The 21,302-nt window shown below is 45.9% G+C and overlaps 1 protein-coding gene across 1 annotated transcript; it reads right to left on the bottom strand.

Moving 5' to 3' along the window:
* Nucleotides 1-1,293: 1,293 nt before the first annotated feature.
* Nucleotides 1,294-8,354, bottom strand: SLC25A4 (solute carrier family 25 member 4). Its single transcript, XM_056855274.1, has 4 exons — nucleotides 8,238-8,354; nucleotides 5,842-6,328; nucleotides 3,946-4,086; nucleotides 1,294-1,785 (listed from the first exon to the last, which is right to left on the bottom strand). Exons 1-4 carry the CDS (start codon nucleotides 8,346-8,348, stop codon nucleotides 1,628-1,630), a joined length of 897 nt encoding a protein of 298 aa, XP_056711252.1. The 5' UTR covers nucleotides 8,349-8,354; the 3' UTR covers nucleotides 1,294-1,627.
* Between the last annotated feature and the right edge of the window lie 12,948 nt (nucleotides 8,355-21,302).

The following is a 21,302-nucleotide window of genomic DNA, read 5'->3' as shown; positions in this document are numbered from 1 at the left end:
AAACCTCTATGCCATCATGCAACGAGGGTAATCAGCCCACCACAAAAGCTCTGCGGGGAAGTTAACAGTCCAGCTACATTCAGTAAATTTACCATGGGGTCAGTTCCAATTTGGTACCCAACATGTCCATAGACGTTCTCAGGAGTTTAACAAATCCAGAGACTGAGCTCCTAAAAAACCCTGCCGCCTACATTCCATTATTCCAAATTTAGCTATCTCTGGATTGGATACCATTAAACCTTTTTTTTTAAGCAGAATTTGAATCATATAGATTCAAAGTCCCATTGTTGTAGAGTGTAAACAGCACACATATTTATGTTGGAAAAATCTGTCTTCTGCATCTTGCTGCTAAAAAGGGTAACTGAATTTGTGGACCATCTCTAGAATATAAATAAAGTCCTGCTGGATTAGACCAGTCCATTTACGCTAGCATCCTGTTGCCCTGAAAGGTCAGCAAACAGAGCATAGAGGCCAAGACCTGCCCTTGACGTTGCCTCCTAGCACTGGTATTCAGAGGTTTACTGCCTCTGAACATGGAGGCTCCCCTTATTAACTAGGCCTAATAGCCTAGATGGACCTCTCCTCTATGGATCTGCCTAATCCCCTTTTAAAACCATCAATGCACATGGCCATCACTATCTCCACTGGCAGATAATTTATAATTTACTCATTGAGTAAAGAAGTGTTTCCTTTTTTTCTGTCCTGTACCTTTTGCCCATCAACTTCATTGGGCGCCCTGAGTTCTAGTATTATGGGAAGGGGAGAAAAAGCTCTTTATCCACCTCATGCATAATTTTATTAACCTTTATCATGTTTCTCTCCCCTCCTCGCGAGCCTTCTTTCTAAATTTAGAATTCCCAGACTTTCCTCATAGGAAAAATCCTCCAAACCCATGATCATCTTGGTTGCCCTCTTCTGTACTTTTTTCCAGTTCTTCAATATCCTTTTTGAGATACAGTGACCAGAACTGCACACAGCATTCCAAATGAGGCCTCACCATGGCTCTGTATAAGGACATTACAATGTTTGCCATTTTATTCTCGATTGCTTTTCTGGAATTTGTCCATTCCCCTGCTGTGAAATGGGCTGACATTTTCATTGAGATACCCACTATAATCCCAACTTCCCTTTCAATATTGGTCTCAGATAGTTTAGAAGCCATCAGCACATTTTTAAAGTTGAGATTTTTGTTGTTTTTGTTTAAATATGAAATTTCTCCATGTTCCAAATGCTACAATCCTCTAAGCTGCCTGTATAGAAAATTTACCATAGGAAGAGGGGGCAAATTGGACATTTTTGACTTAAATAATATTTATTGAATTCACATTTTCAGTTTAGGTACGGTGCAACAAGCAGTCTTCAAGAAATGCACTTTAAAACATAGGAATATATTATTGATATTTGTCAAATATATTTATATACACAGGCCTCTTAAATTTTCCATACAAAATTTTTAATTGATCTAATGGGCAACCATTGCCTATCTTACAATGCATCAACCTGACTTCTGAACTGGATTTGACCTACGATAGCCATCTCCATTTCCCTAGGAAATATTTAGTTCCCAATTAAACCACATGAACATAAGTTACAAAACAGGACGAATGAACTGAGCCCTTTGATTCTCTTAGGCAAATTTCTTGATCTCATCATACAAGACTAATACAAAAGCACCCCCCATGCCCCTCAACACATTGGACCAGGCCCCTTTGAAGAAAGCCTTTCCTCCTTCATCTTTCGCGATCTTCTTCCAACAATCAATTGTGCCCTTGTACATAATGTCAGCTGTGGAGAACAACATGAACAAGTGAGTCAGACTGTATTCCGTTTAGTCTGTGCAGAATACCAGTGCAAAATTATTATCTCTCTCTAGCCTTCACATAAATTACCGTATTTTTCGCTCCATAAGAGGCACTATTTTCCTCCTCAAAAGTGAGGGGAAATGTCTGTGCGTCTTATGGAGCGAATGTGTGTGAATCCGGCCCCCGGGGAGAAGGGCAAAGCTGCGAGAGGCCCTGGGAGCCATGGCTGACCCCCGGCCGCGGCAGCCCAGCGCAGAGCCAGCGCCCCCTGGGAGCCGGCTAGGAAGCCGCCAGCCAGCTGGGGGGCAGGAGGCCCCTCCCAGCAGCCGCCCAGTGCAGCGGGAGCCCGGCGCGGAGCCCACGCGCCCCGGGAGCCGGCTTTAAAGCCGCCAGCCAGCTGGGGGGCGGGAGGCCCCTCCCAGCCGCCCAGCGCAGCCTCGGGACCGGGAAGCACTGGGGAGAGGTTAAACTCCTCCGCGCTGCCATCCCAGGCAGCGCAGAGCACTTTCAAGACCCCCCCGCCTGCCTTTTCCCGCCTTTAAAGACCGCCCCGCCCGGTTTCCTTGGAGTCCCAGGAAGCTGGGCAGGGCGGTCTTTAAACTGGTCCGTGCTGCCTGGGCAGGCAGCGCAGATTAGTTTAACCCCCCCCCCCCGTGCTTCCCGGTCCCCGCCCAACAGCTGAGCCTCGGGACTGGAAAGCGCAGGGGGAGGTGGGAGGTTAAACTGCTCTGCGCTGCCTAGGCAGGCAGTGCAGAGCAGTTTAAATACCCCCTGCCCGGCTTCCAGGAAGTCCCTGGAAGCCGGGCGGGGGGGTCTTGAAAGTTGTCCACGCTGTCATCCCAGGCAGCGCAGAGCAGTTTAAAGACCCCCCCCACCCGGGTTCCAGGGAGTCCCTAGAAGCCGGGCGGGGGGGGGGGGTCTTGAAAGTGCTCTGTGCTGCCTGGGATGGCAGCGCGGAGGAGTTTAAAGACCCCCCCGCCGGGCTTCCAGGGAGTCCCTAGAAGCCAGGCGGGGAGATCTTGAAAGTGCTCTGCACTGCCTGGGATGGCAGCGCGGAGGAGTTTAAGGATCCCCCCGCCGGGCTTCCAGGGAGTCCCTAGAAGCCGGCCGGGGGGTCTTAAAAGTGCTCTGGGATGGCAGTGCGGAGGAGTTTAAGGATCCCCCCGCCGGGCTTCCAGGGAGTCCCTAGAAGCCGGCCAGGGGGTCTTGAAAGTGCTCTGGGATGGCAGTGCGGAGGAGTTTAAAGACCCCCCGCCAGGCTTCCAGGGGCAGTACACCATTTGATTCAGAATATAGTTTTTCTTGTTTTCCTCCTCTAAAAACTAGGTGCGTCTTATGGTCAGGTGCGTCTTATGGAGCGAAAAATATGGTATGCTGTGGAGAGATGTCCTCCCCCTGCCCCAAATGCAGATCAAATCTTCAAGTGGGTCATCACGATCTGCTAATGAGGGAAGTTATTGTCGAAGGCTTTCACGGTCAGAGTTCATTGGTTCTTCCGGGCTGTGTGACCGTGGTCTTGGTATTTTCTTTCCTGATGTTTCGGCAGCAGCTGTGGCAGGCATCTTCAGAGGAGTAACACTGAAGGACAGTGTCTTTCAGTGTTACTCCTCTGAAGATGCCTGCCACAGCTGCTGGCGAAACGTCAGGAAAGAAAATACCAAGACCACGGTCACACAGCCCGGATAACCTACAAGAACCAGGGAAGTTATTGTCCGTGAATATCAAATTAAAAAACAAAGGACAAAAACACACAGTCGCTTTAGCCTCCTTTATTCCCCTTTTCAGCCAGGATTCAGCCAGGATCGAACGCAGTTCAGCGAAAACGATCCTGGCTGAAACAGGGAATAAAGCAGGCTAAAGCGACCGTGCGTTTTTGCCCAAACTAATAACAATGGATTACACACCTAGAAAATAACCCCCTTGCAATAATTATAAAGGTCTGAAAAGATGTTGCAAACCAAAATCCAGGGGCATTGCTAAAGGAAGATTTAGGAGTCACCTGTCAAACTGCACCCTCTCCAAACTGACTTCTTAAAAGGGAAGGCACTCAGTCCTTAAGTCTCTTGAATTCTCTTTACCTCTCTTTCAACTAACAAATAAGTTGTTCCATTATTTTTAAAAAAAAGAAGAGCTGTCTCCTTACCTCCTCTCCTACCAGACTGCATCATCATTCTACGCCGGACAGTGTCAAAGGGATAAGACACCAACCCTGCTACGGCAGTGACACTCTGGGCGATCATCCAGCTCACCATGATGTGCACGTTCTTTGGATCAGGCAGCATACCTAACAGTAAGGGTAGATTTCCCAAAGGTTTAGGGAGGAAAAGGAGGGAAAAAACAGTTCTCAGAAACACCTGGCCATTACTGTCCTGCTCAAACTGGAACAGTGATGTCAGAGGAACAGTGATGACACTCGTATTCCATTACTCGGGGGCAGACGCCCTTTACTGCAGCTGAAGCCTTGGTGTTAGGGCAGGAGCTTTTTACACGTTCACAAGGCAAAGGAGTGTATTATTGACCATGAGTTCCCAGTGCCTGAAATTTGTAGCTTCACTGGAACGTGGTCCTTTATATAGTCATTAACGCCAGAAAAGTCTAAGGTCCAAATCCCCACCCCAAACGGAAGCTGCCCAGTCAAATGCATTTTTATTACACCCTTTCTCCAAGACTCTCCAGGCAGCATCCACCTGATTCCACTGTATCCTCCTGGCCAGCCTGTGAAATTGACTAATCTGAGCAACAGTGACTGCCCCTAAGTTACCTAGTAGACTAGAGGTGCAAATTAAGGCCTCTGCAATCCACGTCCAGCAATTACTAAACGGTTCCTAGAGAATGTCTGCTACTGTTAGATCTTTAGAACCAAGTGTGGCCATAAAGACAAGTGCTTGGCCAGAGAATTGTCGGCTTCAGGCAGGATACCTTACCCAAGTCAGGCTGGCTATTTAATTTGCAGAGGGAGTTTCTGCTGGGCATCTGCCCTGGAGCATCGCTGGCAGCCAGGAGCAAGCAGAGCTAAGCTCTGCCGGCTCTACAGAAGCCACTCAGCTGAGAACTGACCAGCAGCACCAACAGTGGTGTTGGGTCACCCCATGACCTCTTTGTGCACCACCACTGCCTTGGCTATGCAAAAGGAGGCACTGGGTAAGCTGACACCCATCTTTGGTACCACTGGAAAGATCTGAGATAAATGGCCCCACCCACACTGGCATGAAGCACCATGTGAGCCTGGCTTGCCCCTGGGCTCCACCCTTCCACCCTACCGTATTCCCCATCTCAAAAGATGCCTTGGCTATGTGATGGTGTACTAATAGAGGCACGGCATTTGCTGAAGGAAGCAGGGGAACTCACAGGAGCACAGCCCAAGAACAGGCTGGAATATCTGGGGCATTACAAAAACATCTCATTTCCTATTACTCCAGCAAATAAAAGTACTCCTCATTATTCACCTATTGAACCCCTTATGACTTAATTCTCAAGAGTTCCCAAAGGTCACATGCCCCTATCAAGTTAGCAGGTTGCTGTATGCCATGCAAACGCCACTCATTATAAAGCTTCAGCGTGGTGTAGTGGTTAAGAGTGGTGGTTCGGAGCAGTGGACTCTAACCTGGAGAACCAGGTTTGATTCCCCACTCCTCCAAATGAGCGGCGGACTCTAATCTGATGAACCAGGTTGGTTTCCCCACTACCACATGAAGCCAGCTGGGTGACCTTGGGCTAGTTACAGCTCTCTTAGAGCTCTCTCAGCCCCACCTACCTCACAGGGTGTCTGTTGTGGGGAGGGGAAAGGAAGGTGATTGTAAGCCGGTTTGCTTCTTCCTTAAATGGTAGAGAAAGTTGGCATAGAAAAACCAACTGTTAAGATTCTTACAATCGCTAGTCCCATCTCAAGTCTACAAAGTTTTTAACCCATTCCACTACAAAGGATGCAGTGTTTGGACCATGCTGAAACCTTTTATATCTCCAGTATCAATGTTACTGGGGCCAATGGAGAATCTAGACTGCCTGTTCTCACTTTCTATCAAAGCCACCCTTTCCTTACCCTTAGCTGTGTCATAGACGCCAAAATAAGCTGCTCTGTAGATAATGATGCCCTGGACTGACACGTTGAATCCCAAGTAGAGACCCTTGAGGCCATCAGATTTGTAGATCTTGGCAATGCAGTTGCCCAGCCCGCTGAACTGCCTCTCGTTCAGCCCTTTCCCCACATCGGCGGCTAGCCTGGTCCTGGCAAAATCCAGAGGGTATACGAAGCAGAGAGAGGTGGCTCCTGCGGCACCCCCGGAGGCCAGGTTGCCTGCGAAGTAGCGCCAGAACTGCTTGTGCCTGTCCACGCCCCCAAGGAAGATCTGCTTGTACTTGTCCTTGAAGGCAAAGTTGAGGGCCTGGGTGGGGAAGTACCGGATGACGTTGGCCAGGTTGCCTCTCCAGAAGGAAATGATGCCCTGCTCCTTGGGAATCCTTACCACACAGTCAACGATTCCCTTGTACTGTTTGTCAACTGTGATCTGTTGGCTGGCATGCTGAACCTGTTACAGGAAGAAGAAGGGGAGCAGAGAAAGAGAGGGGCAAGGGAGAAATGGGGTCATCGTGGCCCATATCATTATACCTCCATAATCAAAGGTAGCAAACCATTGGATACCGGTGCTATGGGGAAACATCAGAGGAGGGCCTTGGCCTCTGTGCCCTGTTTGCTGGCCCTCCAGGGCAGCTGGTTGGCTGCTGTGTCAAACAGGTTGCTGGACTAGATGGACCAATGATCTGATCCTGCAGGGCTGTTCTGATATTCTTGTATACAACAGCTAAGCATTGGTCATTTCCACACTTGACATAAAGCTGCAGGAGAAAACCTATCTTCGTGTGTGTGTGTGTGTGTGTGTGTGTAAAGTGCCGTCAAGTTGCAGCTTACTTATGGTGACCCCTTATGAGGTTTTCAAGGCAAGAGACGAACAGAGGTGGTTTGCTAGTGCCTTCCTCTGCACAGCAACCCTGGTATTCCTTGGTGGTCTCCCATCCAAATATTAACCAGGGCTGACCCTGCTTAGCTTCCGAGATCTGATGAGATCGGGCTATACCATGCTGCCTTTCCTCCCCTCCATCTTCCTATCCAGGCCCAAAATTCAATGCTATAGACCATCATCTCTTGGGATGAATGTCAACAGCTGCACAGAGAACTTGCAAGTGTGATGACCTCCTTGAGGGTCACAACTGGGAAGGAAGACATGGCTAGAAAGTGTAGTTGGTCTTCATTTTAGTCATGAAATAAATGACTGTTTCCCCTCTGATGCCCTGTAAAATTACTGTCATATGTGACCTTGATTGCCTCTATTTCTCAGACACCCGTTTTTTTCAAGGTGGCATATACAATATGAGAGGGAGAATATTATTGGCAGTAGAAAAGGTAGTTACATAGACTTGTTGGTCTCCTTCCATTCATCTAGCCTTTGCTCAGGACTGTAAGACCTTGAAATGACCTCCATTTAGCTAACAAGCAGGTGAGCCAGCGGAAAACCAGAATTACATCCCTGACTGGTTTAAATGCGGTAAGGTTGCTTAATAAATCGGACCATTCTGTTCAACCAGGACTTCGAATGCCATTTTTGCAAAACTGAGTTAGCAGACTGAAGTTGCATGTTTATGCAGAAGTCCCGTTGTGTTCAAAAGGGCTTACTCCCAGGTAACCGTGCACGGGATTGCAGCACCAGTGGCCATAGTCTAACGGGGAATCGCCACCCCAGGGAAAGAGAGAGCCCGAACCAGCCACCCAAGATTTGATGGCATCTGTTCCCTAGCTCGGTGCCATGGCAGACCTGTTCTATAAACAGAGTGGGGAGGAAGGAGCTGTGCTGGTCTTGTGTAACCAGAACTCCACAAGCGGAGTTTCCATATTTAGTCACTGGCCGCATGCGCCCACCTGACACTAGAATGCCCGATTGACCGGGGAACTTCACTGTTACACTTCTAGCCTCACACAAGGAGTGATTTTCCTTAGAGGCACAGCAAAACACTTTTGGGAGGGGGGGGGCTGCATTTAAAGCCACCCTTCTTAACATTTGTGAAGTGACCCCTGCTGCTGTCCCCAGGCTACAGGAGGACGGCCAGAGCAGACAGCTCCCCATTAGACAACTTGCACCAGGTGTCTGTCTGTCATTTGTTTTTGGGAGAAGGCCAACAGAAAAAGGCCCTGCGGCGCCTTTAGGTCTAGATCAGTGGTTCCCAAAGTGGGCGGTACCACTCCCTGGGGGGCGGTGGAATTAGCTAGGGGGGCACTAAGAGGCAAGGGAGCAGCAGGGGGCTCTAGAAGTAGGCCCCTTCAACTGTGTTGTTGGATAGGAGAGGGAGCGCTGGGGTTGAGTATGTGGAACCAAGGGGGCCGTGCCCCGAAAAGTTTGGGAACCACTGGTCTAGATGTTCGCCCGCCCCGCCCGCCCGCCTTACCTGCAGCAGCAATTTCACCCTTTCGATAGGGGCCACCGCCGTTTTGGAAATGGCAGCGGCGATCCCACCAGCCAAAAAGTCCTTCAGGAAGCTCAGGGCTTGGTCAGCCATGACGGGACCCCCGCCCCCGACTCGACCCCTTCCTTTCCCCTCCCGACTTTAGCGCGCCCTCGCCAGGCACTTCCCCCACCCCCTCCCAAAGCCCACCGCGGCGCGCTCGGACTGGAGGGACCCCCCTGCCTCCCGTATCCATTTATAGCCCCCTCCGGGTCTCGCGATAAGAGGAGGGGCTCGCCGGGGGCCGCTCCGCGCGGGCATTGGCGGAGACCCCTCCCCAGGAGAGGGCAGCGGGGCAAAGGCGCCATGCCGCGCGTCCCCGGCGGGGGTCGTCGGCAAGGGCAAATTAAAGTGACCCGCGCATGTGCTCGCCGTATTAATAGCACAGGGGCGGCCCTTGGGGGCGGAGGGGCGCTTAAGCCTTTGCCTCGGGGCAGGAGGAGGAGGAGGAGGAGGAGAAGAAGAGGAGTCCTGGCAGAAAGCCCCAAGCGACGCCGGCCCTGCAACCGGCGCGCGGGCGCTTCTTCCTCGAGGGCGCGTGCGGCTTGGCTCCCGCCCTTGTGCGCCAAGGCGTCCCAGGGGCTGGGCCCTGCTTTCTCCGGCACGAAAGCCCTGCGGGGTAGGTTGGGGTCGTGACCAAAGGCGAGCAACAAGTGAAGTGCCCTGGTTGTCTTATAGAGTCCAATGAAGACAACTAGGAGGAGGTTAAAAAGAGCAACAGTTGTTTGGTTCTTGTGGGTTACCCGGGCTGTGTGACCGTGGTCTTGGTATTTTCTTTCCTGACGCTTCGCCAGCAGCTGTGGCAGGCATCTTCAGAGGAGTCACGCGGAAGGACAGCGTCTCACGGTGTCAAGTGTGTAGGAAGAGTAATATATAGTCAGAAAGGGGTTGGGTTTGAGCTGAATCACTGTCCTGCAAAAGTAACGTGCTAGTCATTGTCCTGTAAGTATCCAGATAATGTGCTAATGAGGGTGTGGTATGTTAATATGGAACCATTGTATCCTGAAGTGATCTGTTAATGTGTGAAATCCAAAGCTAATCTGCATGGCTATTGTGGACTACAGATTAGCTTTGGATTCACACATTAACAGATCACTAGTATACCACACTGGTCTCCATGCAGGCAAATATCATGGTTATCGATGGGTTTCTGTGGATAGATAGAAAAGATATTCACACAGGGAGATATTGCATTACAATATAGCCCCACCTCACTGGATCACTCCAAAATGGTTGTATATGCTAATAAGTAGTAAATACATCAAGTGTGGCTAGGTAGATGACACTTATAGGGCGCTTTCACACATGCTGAATAATGCACTTTCAATCCACTCTCCGTGCACTTTAACGACCGTTTGCAAGTGGGTTTTGCCGTTTCACACAGTAAAATCCAGCAGCAAAGTGCATTGAAAGTGCATTATTTGGCATGTGTGAAAGCGCCCAATGTGACTGACCATAAACAGAAGTAAACCTCGCTAAACTAAATAGGATTTAATCCTAATAGGTATGTCTTTCGTTCAGGTTGCTACCATTTCTCTTCCAGGTTGGGCTCCCATGTCTCAAACAAATGCCAAACCAACAGAAATGAACCAAAGGGGGGGACCCCAGGACACCATGCTTTCTTTATCGTGAAATGCTGATTAAAATACTTCCTTTGAGCATGAGCAGAGGATGGCATCCCTACTGATGATTAATGACAGTCAGTCCCCCTGTACATCTGGGACGGAGAGGTTTCCAACTGTGATCCTAGGCACACTTATTTGGGAATGTCCCTTCAACTTAGACTGAAGTCGCAGATGGATTGTGAAGCACAAGAAGGTTGAAATGTGATTGCGAATCAGCCTTTCTGCATTAACATTAACCGATTCCGAACCGCAGTTAAAACTGCCTTTCTATTTTGCACATGTGCACAACAGAGAGAGGAGAAGAGAAGAGCTCTTTAAATGTCATGCGTGAATTCTGCCTGCATGAGATGCCAATTAACCTATTTCTAAATAAAGGCTGCATGGCTGAAATCCATAGAATTTTAGTTCCAACAAAAGGATGCAGAAGAACTGCATTTTCAAGTGCCTCACCATGAAACCATTGTCCCTTCTATTGACCAACTATTTGCTGTTCTGGCTGACAGTGACTCTCCAGTGTCTCCTTTCCCAGCTCTGCTAATGAGATCCTTTAACTGGAAGATACTAGGAATTCAGTTTAGGACCTTCACCATGAAAAGCATGTGCTTTGCCACTGAACTGTGGCTCTTTTCATGAAAAAGAAGAGTTGGTTTTTACACCCCAATTTCTCTGCCTTTAAGGAGTCTCAAACAGGTTTACAATCATCTTCCCTTCCCCTCCCCACAACAGACACCCTGTGTGGTAGGTGGGTCTGAGAGAGCTCTAAGGGAGCTGTGACTAGCCCAAGGTCACCCAGCTGGCTTCATGTGTAGGAGTGGGGAAACAAAACCTGCTCACCAGATTAGAGCCCTCTGCTCTTAAACAATACACCAAAATGAGCAGATATATGTTTTTGCCTCAAAAATTGAATTTGCCGATGTGGTTGCACAAAAGGTAATTCATGAATGTGCACATATCGGAGCTTCTGATCCTAGAATAAGCATTTGAAGACTAGAGCTCTACACGTTCTTGCAAAGTGCAGCATGGCTGCTTTAAAGTTCAGTGGAACAAGATTCTTTCAGATGGCAACAGTTTCCCTCTGCTCGTAGATGTCATGAGGACACCCTGGTGGTGTCTCGCAAGGTCAGCCTTTGCATGTGACAGGAACACAGGTGTCATTTTGAGGGGAGGAGGCTGGAGGAGCACAAGACTTGGCAGCAAAAAGTGCAGAATCGAACTGCGGCGTGCGCAGGATGGGCTTGCGAACAGTGGTACATGACACTGGCTGACTTGACCAGGCTTATGGGTGTCACACCTTGTCTGTTTTATTTGCCCACCAAGCATTTTTGCAGGCAAACAGCTGCTTACCATAGTGTGAATGGGAAGCCTATATAGGCTAAAATGTACAAACTCATTACCCCTTTCCAGAGATTCTAAGGGTATACAATGAACACATGTGGGGTGAGTAGAACTGCAGCAGCAAGCTCTGCCCCTGACTGACGCATGTTCATTGTGTTAATCCTACGTGCTGACAGATAAATGCATGCACAGTTTTCACCACATGATCAGGAACGCTGCTTTTTCAAGGCTTCTGAATTGCATGGAAAGAGTCCTACTTGCACACTTTTGCACATGCTGTGCTCATACTTCCCAATGAAATGTGTATAGGTCAGAAGTTGAACTTGCCAACACAATCTCACCCCCCACACACACACGTGTTTTTATTATTGCGCACACATAAAATGTCTGAAAAGGACTATTCTCTTTTTTCTCTCTCTTGCATTAAAAAGTTACATATGGGATTGCTAAATGACCAGGGGAGGAAATGATCTGTCTTGCTCCTGTTCCTTTAACAGACATTTGCTGTACAGAAATCAGTAGGAGTAGTCTTTCACAATATGTGGATAAAAGGCATTGGCTGCTAATATCTGCACATTAAGTGGTTGTTAAAGGCACAACTACTGTGCCCAGTTGAACAGTTGGCCATTCTATCCACACATGGCATTCATCGCCATGAGAGACAGTCAAGTGAGCTTTTGAGGGTGCAATCTTATGCACATTTACGTGGGTTAAATCCTAAACCAAGAAAATGCTCATAGGAACAGGCCTGTATAATGTAGCAAATATTTAAAATGTTGCTTCAGAGGACTTTGTGCTATCCAATAATGTGCCTCCCATCTTCATTGTTACACCAGCCCTGCTTAACATCTTTCTCCATCCACAGACAGGGCTCAATATGGCAGGGTGTGCAAAGAATCCTCGTACCCTTATTTCTAAGAGGCACAGCACTAAAGAACAGAATTGCTTGAGCAAATAGGACCACTGCTCAAACAGAATCAAAGCCCTTCCCAAAATGGTGAGCCAGCAGCATGACTGGGAAGAACATTTTGGAAAGAAAGCCTTATGAATACAATCTTCTTGACCACATGATCTGTATAACTATGCTGACTGGTGAGCATCCCTGTCAGTTGTATATCTGCTGAGTCACTCCCCCTCTGTGAACCATAAGACAGGTTATGGACTGTTAGTAATTTCTGAATTCACCCTGATTTATTTTTCAGGAGTGTTAATGAAGCATATTAATGTATTAGTATTAATTATTATTACAGTTGGACTAGGGAAACCCAGATTGGAATCCCCACCCTTGAGAGCTCTTACCTGGCCAGCTGAAGCAGCCACCTTCCCCAGTCCTGATCTGGGTGGCGTTCCCACTGCAGGCTTGCCGCCCCTCCCCCGTTCTTGATCTGGACTGGCGAGGCATGGCCCAGCCGGACCAAGTGACATTTATGTCATATCTGACCCTCGTAACAAATGAGTCCGACACCCCTGCTCTAAAGCTTTTCTACTGTTTGTAATCAGAATGGAATATTGGTCTTCTTTAACAGATTTGGTATGGCAGCTCTTCACACACGTAAAGAAATACGGTAATAGCATTTAGGACCAATTTCTGTGAGACATCTTATTCCATAGCAGCTTCAGTGGTTATTCGTTTTTCTTTTCTGCATACACGTATAGAGATATAGGCATTGAGAGTAAAATTATCAGCACAAACAATGCCAGGGCAGGTATAGAGAAGAAAGAATGAGTCAGTCTTTATAATTCTATTTTTTAGAAGGTGCCATTATAAACTGGTATAACAGTTAGAGCTCTAAACTTGTGTTAGTGGGTAAAGGCAGCCTAAAAATATTGGGGTTGGGTTAGATTAATTTGGATTTGGATCCCCGCTTGCCCACTAAGTTCCCTGAGTGATCTTGGTCCAATCCCACACTGGGTTGTTGTGAGGGGGAGAAATGAGATTACCCAATATCATTCTATGTTCCTTGGAGAAAGGATGGAGATAGATGTGAGGCATATTAACCAAATAGAGAACTGACTTCTGTGCTTTAAAAGTTGTGCAGAAGGGGAAATTTGGATAGGTGCTGTAGAGCTTAGGAAAGTTGTAGGTGCTGAAATGGTGGTGGAAAGTGCTGTTAAGTCACAGCCAATTTATGGCCAACCCATAGGGTTTTTAAGGCAAGAGACACAGAGGAGGTTTGCCATTGCCTGCCTCCGCATTGCAACCCTGCTATTCCTTGGAGGTCTCCCATCCGAATATTTACCAGGCCCGACCCTGCTTAGCTTCCAAGTTCTGAGGAGATAGGGCTAGCCTGGGCCATCCAGGTCAGGATGCTGAAATAGTACACAGATGTTGTAAATGGTTGCTTGAAGCAATTTGATAATGGCCAACATTCCTACATTAGGTAATAGCTCTGTAGGAGAGGGGATTAAACTGAGGCTATCGTATTTTGGTCACATTATGAGAAGACAAGAGTCACTAGAAAAGACAGTCATGCTAGGAAAAGTTGAGGGCAGCAGGAAAAAAGGAAGGCCCAACAAGAGATGGATTGACTCAATAAAGGAAGCCACAGCCCTTAATTTGCAAGATCTGAGCAAGGCTGTCAAAGATAGGACATTCTGGAGGACTTTGATTCATAGGGTCGCCATGAGTCGGAAGCAACTTGCCGGCACTTAACACACACACACACACACCACATGTCATGTAGAGGTAACAGAAGTAATACCTGCTGTCCTGCACAACAGTTAAAGGTACAGGAAGCATGTTCTTCACTATACTTGGTCATCCCTTTTCTGTGATGGAGGTGACTAAAGGGGAAGGCTTATTTCATAGAGGCAGGGATGCCCACTGACCTGCCTTTGGTTCCATTTGTTGACATGTAAGACTGCACATGGCAAGCAGATAGAAAAGATCTAAGTGACAGCCAGGTGATTGGTGATGTCACATGACAGCTCAATGACTAAGCAGAAAAATTGGCTTGCACTGGACTGAGCTAGATGGTCCTGGAGACAAGGCAGCCAACTACTGATTGGCTGGGAGACTATGCCAGTTATGTATATAAGTGTACTATGTGTGTATTTGGTTGTGGGTTGAGAGAAGTGGATGCTTTGCGAAGCACTTTGACACTGTGAAATAAAATAGCACTTTTGTATACGTGCTGACTCTGCAGTATTCACACGCCTCTGGGGTGTCTGATACTTCTTCCAAACACCAACACCATTGTGCTGCCCTGTAACTCTCTTAACTTGTTTTAGAATTGGCCTCATGGAGCAGGCTGACTTCATCTGAATGGGTGTAAAGATAGAATCTGAGGCCTTCTGCTGCCTAGTTGGCCTGGGAAGCATGCTGCCGGGCAGGGATTGTAGCAACGGGATCCTACCTCTGTTACCAGGCGAGTGTCCTGGAGTAACCTTGTAACACAGTAATATTATCCTTCCAGCAAGTTTCAAAAGAGACTCGAATCATTCTGGGCCACCTTTCACCGTTGCTTCTTTCTACGCTCTGCATTGGAAGAGCAGAATTAAAACAGTTTTTTCAGAACTCTTTTCCAGATTCTCCTAGCCCTTTCCTTTATTCCATTCTTTATGCTTGTGGACCAACTGGTCATAAGTAAAACAAATTCAGTACATTCCATAATACATAAATAACCATACACACAAAAATATAATATCAAAACAGTACAGTTAAAAAGTGGTATCATTAAAAATCATAGGTAAAATTTTTGCGGCAGCGAGGGTTACATTTGGGTCAGTATCAGCCAATAACTTTGCAACTATATCTTGCTTTAGGGCAGGTCCCCATTCTTCTAGTCAGTGTTGCTCTTCCTCGATCAACGTTTGCTCCTGTCGCAGTAAATTTTTCTCCCCATACCTTTTCAACCATGTTGACAGCAACACAGAAAATCCTCACTGTGTGGATGCAGCCTGTGTTTAGAATTGTTCTCTGTCTTTCTCTCTCTTGATGCTCTGCTGTTGGAATTGTGGCAGCAAAGAGATTGTTCACAGATCTAAAAAACCTGAGTGGCAGCTTGTTAGAAACATAGAAGAATCATAGAATCATAGAGTTGGAAGGTACCACCAGGGTCATCTAGTCCAGCCCCCTGGACAATGCAGGAAATTCACAACTACCTCCCCCACACACACCCAGTGACCCCTACTCCATGCCCAGAAGATGGCCAAGATGCCCTCCCTCTCATAAACTGCCTAAGGTCATAGAATCAGCATGGCTGACAGATGGCCATCTAGCCTCTGCTTAAAAACCTCCAGGGAAGGATGTTCACCTGGTAGTCTTTTGAAAGACAGCTATAAAGACATTGACATGGTTTTTGAAGGTCTTTATTACCCCTTTAAACATGGGGGCGCTCTGCAGAATATTTGGTTGCTTGATTTGATTAATTCGCTCCCCTTTCAAAATGCAGGGAGATTGTGTGCATATCTGGATGGCCTTCTGGACTGTCTGCATTGGTATATGTCTGAGAGAAAACATTGTTCAGAAGCATCCAAATCTTGACTTCCTACCCAATCTTCATTCAGTGAGTTGTGTTACATTCGGCGTATGCGTATTCATGCAACCAGTCTTGACACCCTGGAATCTGTTGCCAAAGGAAATTTATGTTGCTTATTTAAAGCATAGCAGCCACACTTGTGACTTCACTGCCGCAGCCAAAGTTCTACGCATCGGTAAGGTCACCTGCTCTCACAGGGAATGGTGTGCTGAAATAGAACAGATCCTGCACATGTTGTGACTTCTGCAGTAGCATTCACATTTCATCCCTTCCAGATTTCATTCCACTACTATCAAAGCTAAATTGGCAGTCTTGTTTCATTACTGCTTCCTGTTGTCTATTGGGCCACCTTCCAAGCAAGCCTATAGTGAAGCTGAGCTGAATGTGAAGGCATGAGTTACAATGTTGATATTAATTGTGGGGGACGGGACTCTGAAGTATCAAAAACTAGACATTTATATGTAATTGAAGTCAGTAGTCTTATAAGGGTATAACTTTGCCTAGGATGGCACTGTTATTCAGTATCAAAAACTATGGCACTGCTAGTCAGTATCAAAAACTAGACATTTATATGTAATTGAAGTCAGTAGTCTTATAAGGGTATAACTTTGCCTAGGATGGCACTGCTAGTCAGTATCAAAAAGTATGGCACTGCTAGTCAGTATCAAAAACTAGACATTTATATGTAATTGAAGTCAGTAGTCTTATAAGGGTATAACTTTGCCTAGGATGGCACTGCTAGTCAGTATCAAAAACTATGGCACAGCTAGTCAGTATCAAAAACTAGACATTTATATGTAATTGAAGTCAGTAGTCTTATAAGGGTGTAACTTTGCCTAGGAGGGCACTGCTAGTCAGTTTTTCATCTGAGATTTTGCATGAAAATTTACTTAAATGGGTATTTTGTGTACTTCTGTAAGTGGAGCTTCAGGTCTTTTGCTTTGCTTTTGGCTGGATGCAGCAAGGTTACCCATTCCATTGAGGAGATCTGATATAGAGGTACTTGCACTAGATTATAAATTAACCTTTTCTTCCCAGCATGGCTCTTCTGCCTCTAGTGGTAGCTGAACACAGAGGAACTAAGCAAGTGAAACTGTGCTTGGCATGAAGTAAGTGAATTTATGTCAGTGTGGTGTAGTGTTAAAGAGGCACAGCATCAGGGCCAGGGAAAAGTGGCACGCTTAACTAGGACTAATAAGAGAATAGAAGGGTTCCTGAGTTGCTCAAGAGAATGATGGGCATATTTAAAATAAACAAATTAAATATATTTTTAAAAGAATAAGCTGGGAAGGATCCTCTTTAGCATCCTGTATTACGATACTCATCTGGATCTGCTTGTTGATAGCTGATTTTCCTTCATCTCATTTGGACGTGGTGAAGCATCGTTCCCTTTTTGTGATTGTTAAGCTAAATACTGACACTTACTGTATGATAGTCAAGCCAGTTTGGTGTAGTGGTTAGAGTGTTGGACTCATATCTGGGAGACCCAGGTTCGAAGCACCACTTTGCCATGGAAACTGGGTGACCTTGGGACAAACATACTCCCCAGCCTAACCTCACAGGGTTGTATTAAGGATAAAATGGAAGGTAAAACGATAAAATGGAGAAGAGAAGAATGTTGTAAGCCACTTTGGATCCCCGTTGGGGAGAAAAGTGGGGTATAAATCAAGTAAATAAATAAACAAATGTTTATCCTCATAGAAGTAAAGCTCTTGGATGAAAAAGCACAACTTTTTAGTTATTTCATTAGTAGTGCTTGTGTTCTATACTGCCACTAAGGCTGCAATCCTGAAGGGGGGGGGCAAAGCTCCTTAGGAGCCAATATAACTCCACACTGGCAGCCATGCCACTTTACCACGGCGCAAAGTGGAACCTACACTGGTGCGGGGACAAACACACCAGCACCATGGAGCTGCGCTGGCCTTTGCCGCCAGCGCAACCACACCGGCAAGGAATTTCTGGAAGGGAAAGCCTGTGCTGGCATGCGGGGGGGGGGGGCATTCCCAGGGCGTTCCCAGGGGCAAAGCTGACATTAGTCTGCTTCCAGACCCCTTTCAGCCCAGGAATGCCCCTTGCTGCTGCAGCATTGCTACACCACCTTCTTTTGGTAGCTCAGCCCCATTGTTTTCTTTGGGGAATTTTTTTTTGCCTTTTCCATTCCTCCCCACTTTTAAATTTTTGTTTTGCAGTAGGGAAGCCTCTGAGGAGGCTAGGTGGCTGCTCCACTCATGGCCCCCACATATCCACCGCCCCCTAAGAATGGGCTGCCCCAGTGGTACTCTGTTGTGACTTTTTTAATCAGCTGAAAATTTCCTCTTCCTTTTATTGACTTATGGTTGTTTCACCACTAAGTGTTATAATTTAGAGTAGCAACAAGCTTCATAAGCAACTTTTTGCTTCCCATATTTAAAAGCCAGCTTTGAAAAAACTTTTCACCACTAGATGGCAGAACAATCATTGCTTAGACCTAGTAAGAGGCACAGTCTAAGAATGTCAGCGGTACCATTTCAGCTACGGAACATCCTTAGGTGTGTGTTTCTTTGTGTATCTCAAATGTTTAGCTAACCAGTGGTTTAAATAAATAGCAGCATTATTTATATGAGCTGATGAGAAGCAATGATGGATAGGGCATGTGTAATACTTAATTATATGGAAGAGAACGGTTTGGCAGGAGCTGAGATTCCCTGTTCTGCATACATATTAAAGTATCAGGAAGCCTGTTCTCCTTTCTTCTGAGTCATCCAACATTACACTGATATTAAGCAATAACAGGAACATATGGTAGATTCAGGTAATCGGAAAATTTGGCAAAATGAAATTTATTAAATAGCATTCTTAAATTCTAGAGGGGTATTATATTTGAAAGTAAGTCCCATTGGGCTGGATCCAGTGGTAGATTTCCACAAATAGAACAGGGAGGATTTTTGCTGAACCCCTCTTTATGCTTTAGATTTCTTCCCACATGCTGTTCCTGGGGGTCCCACTGTCACCCACAAGAAGCATTTTTGGGAAACATTTTGGGCTGCAGCAAGATGGGAGAGGTGAGAAAGTCCCATTTTGTCAATGGAAGACCTTTCCACTAGACCCAACCCATTGTGTTCAATTGGGCTTACTTCCAGGAAAGTGTGTACAGGATTGCAGCCCATAACAAATCGTTTTGTGGCTCCTTAACAACTGACAGATAAGAACATAAGAAAGGACCTGCTGGGTCAGACCAAGGCCCATCAAGTCCAGCAGTCTGTTCACACAGTGGCCAACCAGGTGCCTCTAGGAAGCCACAAACAAGACGACTGCAAGATATTTTTAAGCATTTCCTTTCATGCCACTTATTCAGACAAAAGCAGTACTTGTTATAGTACGTACCGTAATTTCTCTAGCATTGTTCAATATATGAAGTACCTTGCAATCTCAGTTGTCTATACAACAACCCTGTGATGTGAATTAGAATGAAAGACACTTTCGTGTTCATGGACACCCAGTGAACTAAACTGCTGAGCAGGGATTTCAACTTGGGTTTTCAGTGTCCAACCATGTAACACACTATTCATTGTGAAGGGGTTTGATACCATCCACAGGAATTTATAATAGAACTGAAATCTTACCTTTCAATTGTGGGGGGGGGGGGAGTCAATGATTAATATTGATTATTTTAACAATGGATATTTTTTGCTGTGAAATCAAAGCTGTTTTATGGTAACCCCATAGGGTTTCAAGGCAAGAGACTTTCGGAGGTGATTTGCCATTGCCTGCCTCCACGTCATGACCCTGGTATTCCTTAGAGGTCTCCCATCCAAATCCTTGCCAGGGTTGACCCTGCTTAGCTTCTGAGATCTGACGAGATCGGGCTATCCTAGTTATTTTAACAACATATATTTACCATTATTTCTGATGGTGGTCATTCTCTCCTAATTTTATGCATTTAATCGTTTGAAATTTGCTTGTGGTTTGAGGCTGAAACAGTAGACATAAATTGATTCATTTCAGTTTAGTGATTCTGTTAAGTATTTCTGCATTTTTGTGTTTTCATTTTATGTCACAAAGTATATAGAGGTGGGTAAAGATGTGACACCCCTCCCCCACAAAACCCCCCAGAAAAATTCAGAAAAAATCCATTCCAGTGAAAAGGTTTGGAAATTTTGGGGAGCCCAGGAAAAAAAAAACTCTTGTAAAATAAGTTTTATTTGTAAGTCAGTGAAATGTGTTCTAAAACGTATAGCATGTTAGAATGTATAGCATGAAAGTAGGTCTTTTTTTCAATTTTTCCAATGGAAATTTTTGGGAACACTAAAAAAAAGTCTACTCAAACATTCCTTTTCTTTAAAAAGAGTAAAATGTGCTAAAATAACACAGGATGCAGCTGTTTGCAACTCTCTCATTTTAGTATTTGCAATTTTGTTTATAGGAAGCATACCATTAGATTCCATAAACATAACAATTAATACTATTTTATATGCTAACTAAATTACACACAATACATTTTATGTTAAGCAGCAACATGGGTTTGTTAGAAAATGATTGCATATATTTCAATTTGCATATTTTTCTTTTTCTCCCCCCCTTTGGGGGGGCATGGCTTCAAAATTTCCAGAAATTTAATACCTCTAGAAGTGAGGTAGCTTAAAAAAAAAAGTCTAAACATATTAATATTTTATGTACTGTGATATTGTTATATTATTTTAGTTTTTAGCCACCTTAGGGGCTTCTGAAAAGCCAGTGATTCTCAAGCTTTTTGAAGTAGGATCCAGGAATAATTCATGTTACATTGCCCCTCATCAACATAAACAATCACTGAGCAAATGTTTAATGTATAAATACTAAGCATACTCTGCCTTTCTCCCCAGTGGGAACCCAAAAGCAGCTTACATCATTCACCTTTCCTTTATTTTATCCTCACAACAACCCTATGAGGTACCTTAAGCTGAGATCCTGTGATTGGCCCAAAATCAGCCAGCAAGCTTCTATGGCAGAGTGTGGATTTGAACTTGCGTCTCCCAGATCCCAGTCTGATGTTCTATCCAGTATATAACTCTGGCTCTAGAGCCATACATACATACACACACACATACACGCGTGAGAGAGGGTGCATTACTGATAGGGGTTCCAGGTCCCTCTTTGCCACCGGCGGGAGGTTTTTGGGGTGGAGCCTGAGGAAGACGGGGTTTGAGGAGGGGAGGGACTTCAATACCATAGAGTCCAATTGCCAAAGTGGCCATTTTCTCCAGGTGAACTGATCTCTATCGGCTAGAGATGAGTTGTAATAGCAGGAGACCTCCAGCTAGTACCTGGACATTGGCAATTCTGATTATTGAGCAACAGACTGTGAAAGCAAGTCTAAATTTGCCCTTGAGCTTCCCAGAGCCTCCTCTCATCCCATCTCTCTTCCCCCCTCCTGGCCTTGTGACCCTCCTGTGAGACTCACAGTTTGAGAACCATTATACTCAGCCAAAAATTGGGATTCAAATGTAATATATAAATAAAATTGACCAACTCCCAATCCCCTCCACAAATGCAGGAAGCAACACTGTCTTCCCCACTATAACATTGCCTTCATGGGGTGGGGGTGGGGG

Source organism: Euleptes europaea, chromosome 9 (assembly GCF_029931775.1).
Source record: "Euleptes europaea isolate rEulEur1 chromosome 9, rEulEur1.hap1, whole genome shotgun sequence".
Classification (NCBI taxonomy): Eukaryota; Metazoa; Chordata; class Lepidosauria; order Squamata; family Sphaerodactylidae; genus Euleptes; species Euleptes europaea.
This window is presented reverse-complemented; position numbering and strand designations above follow the sequence as displayed.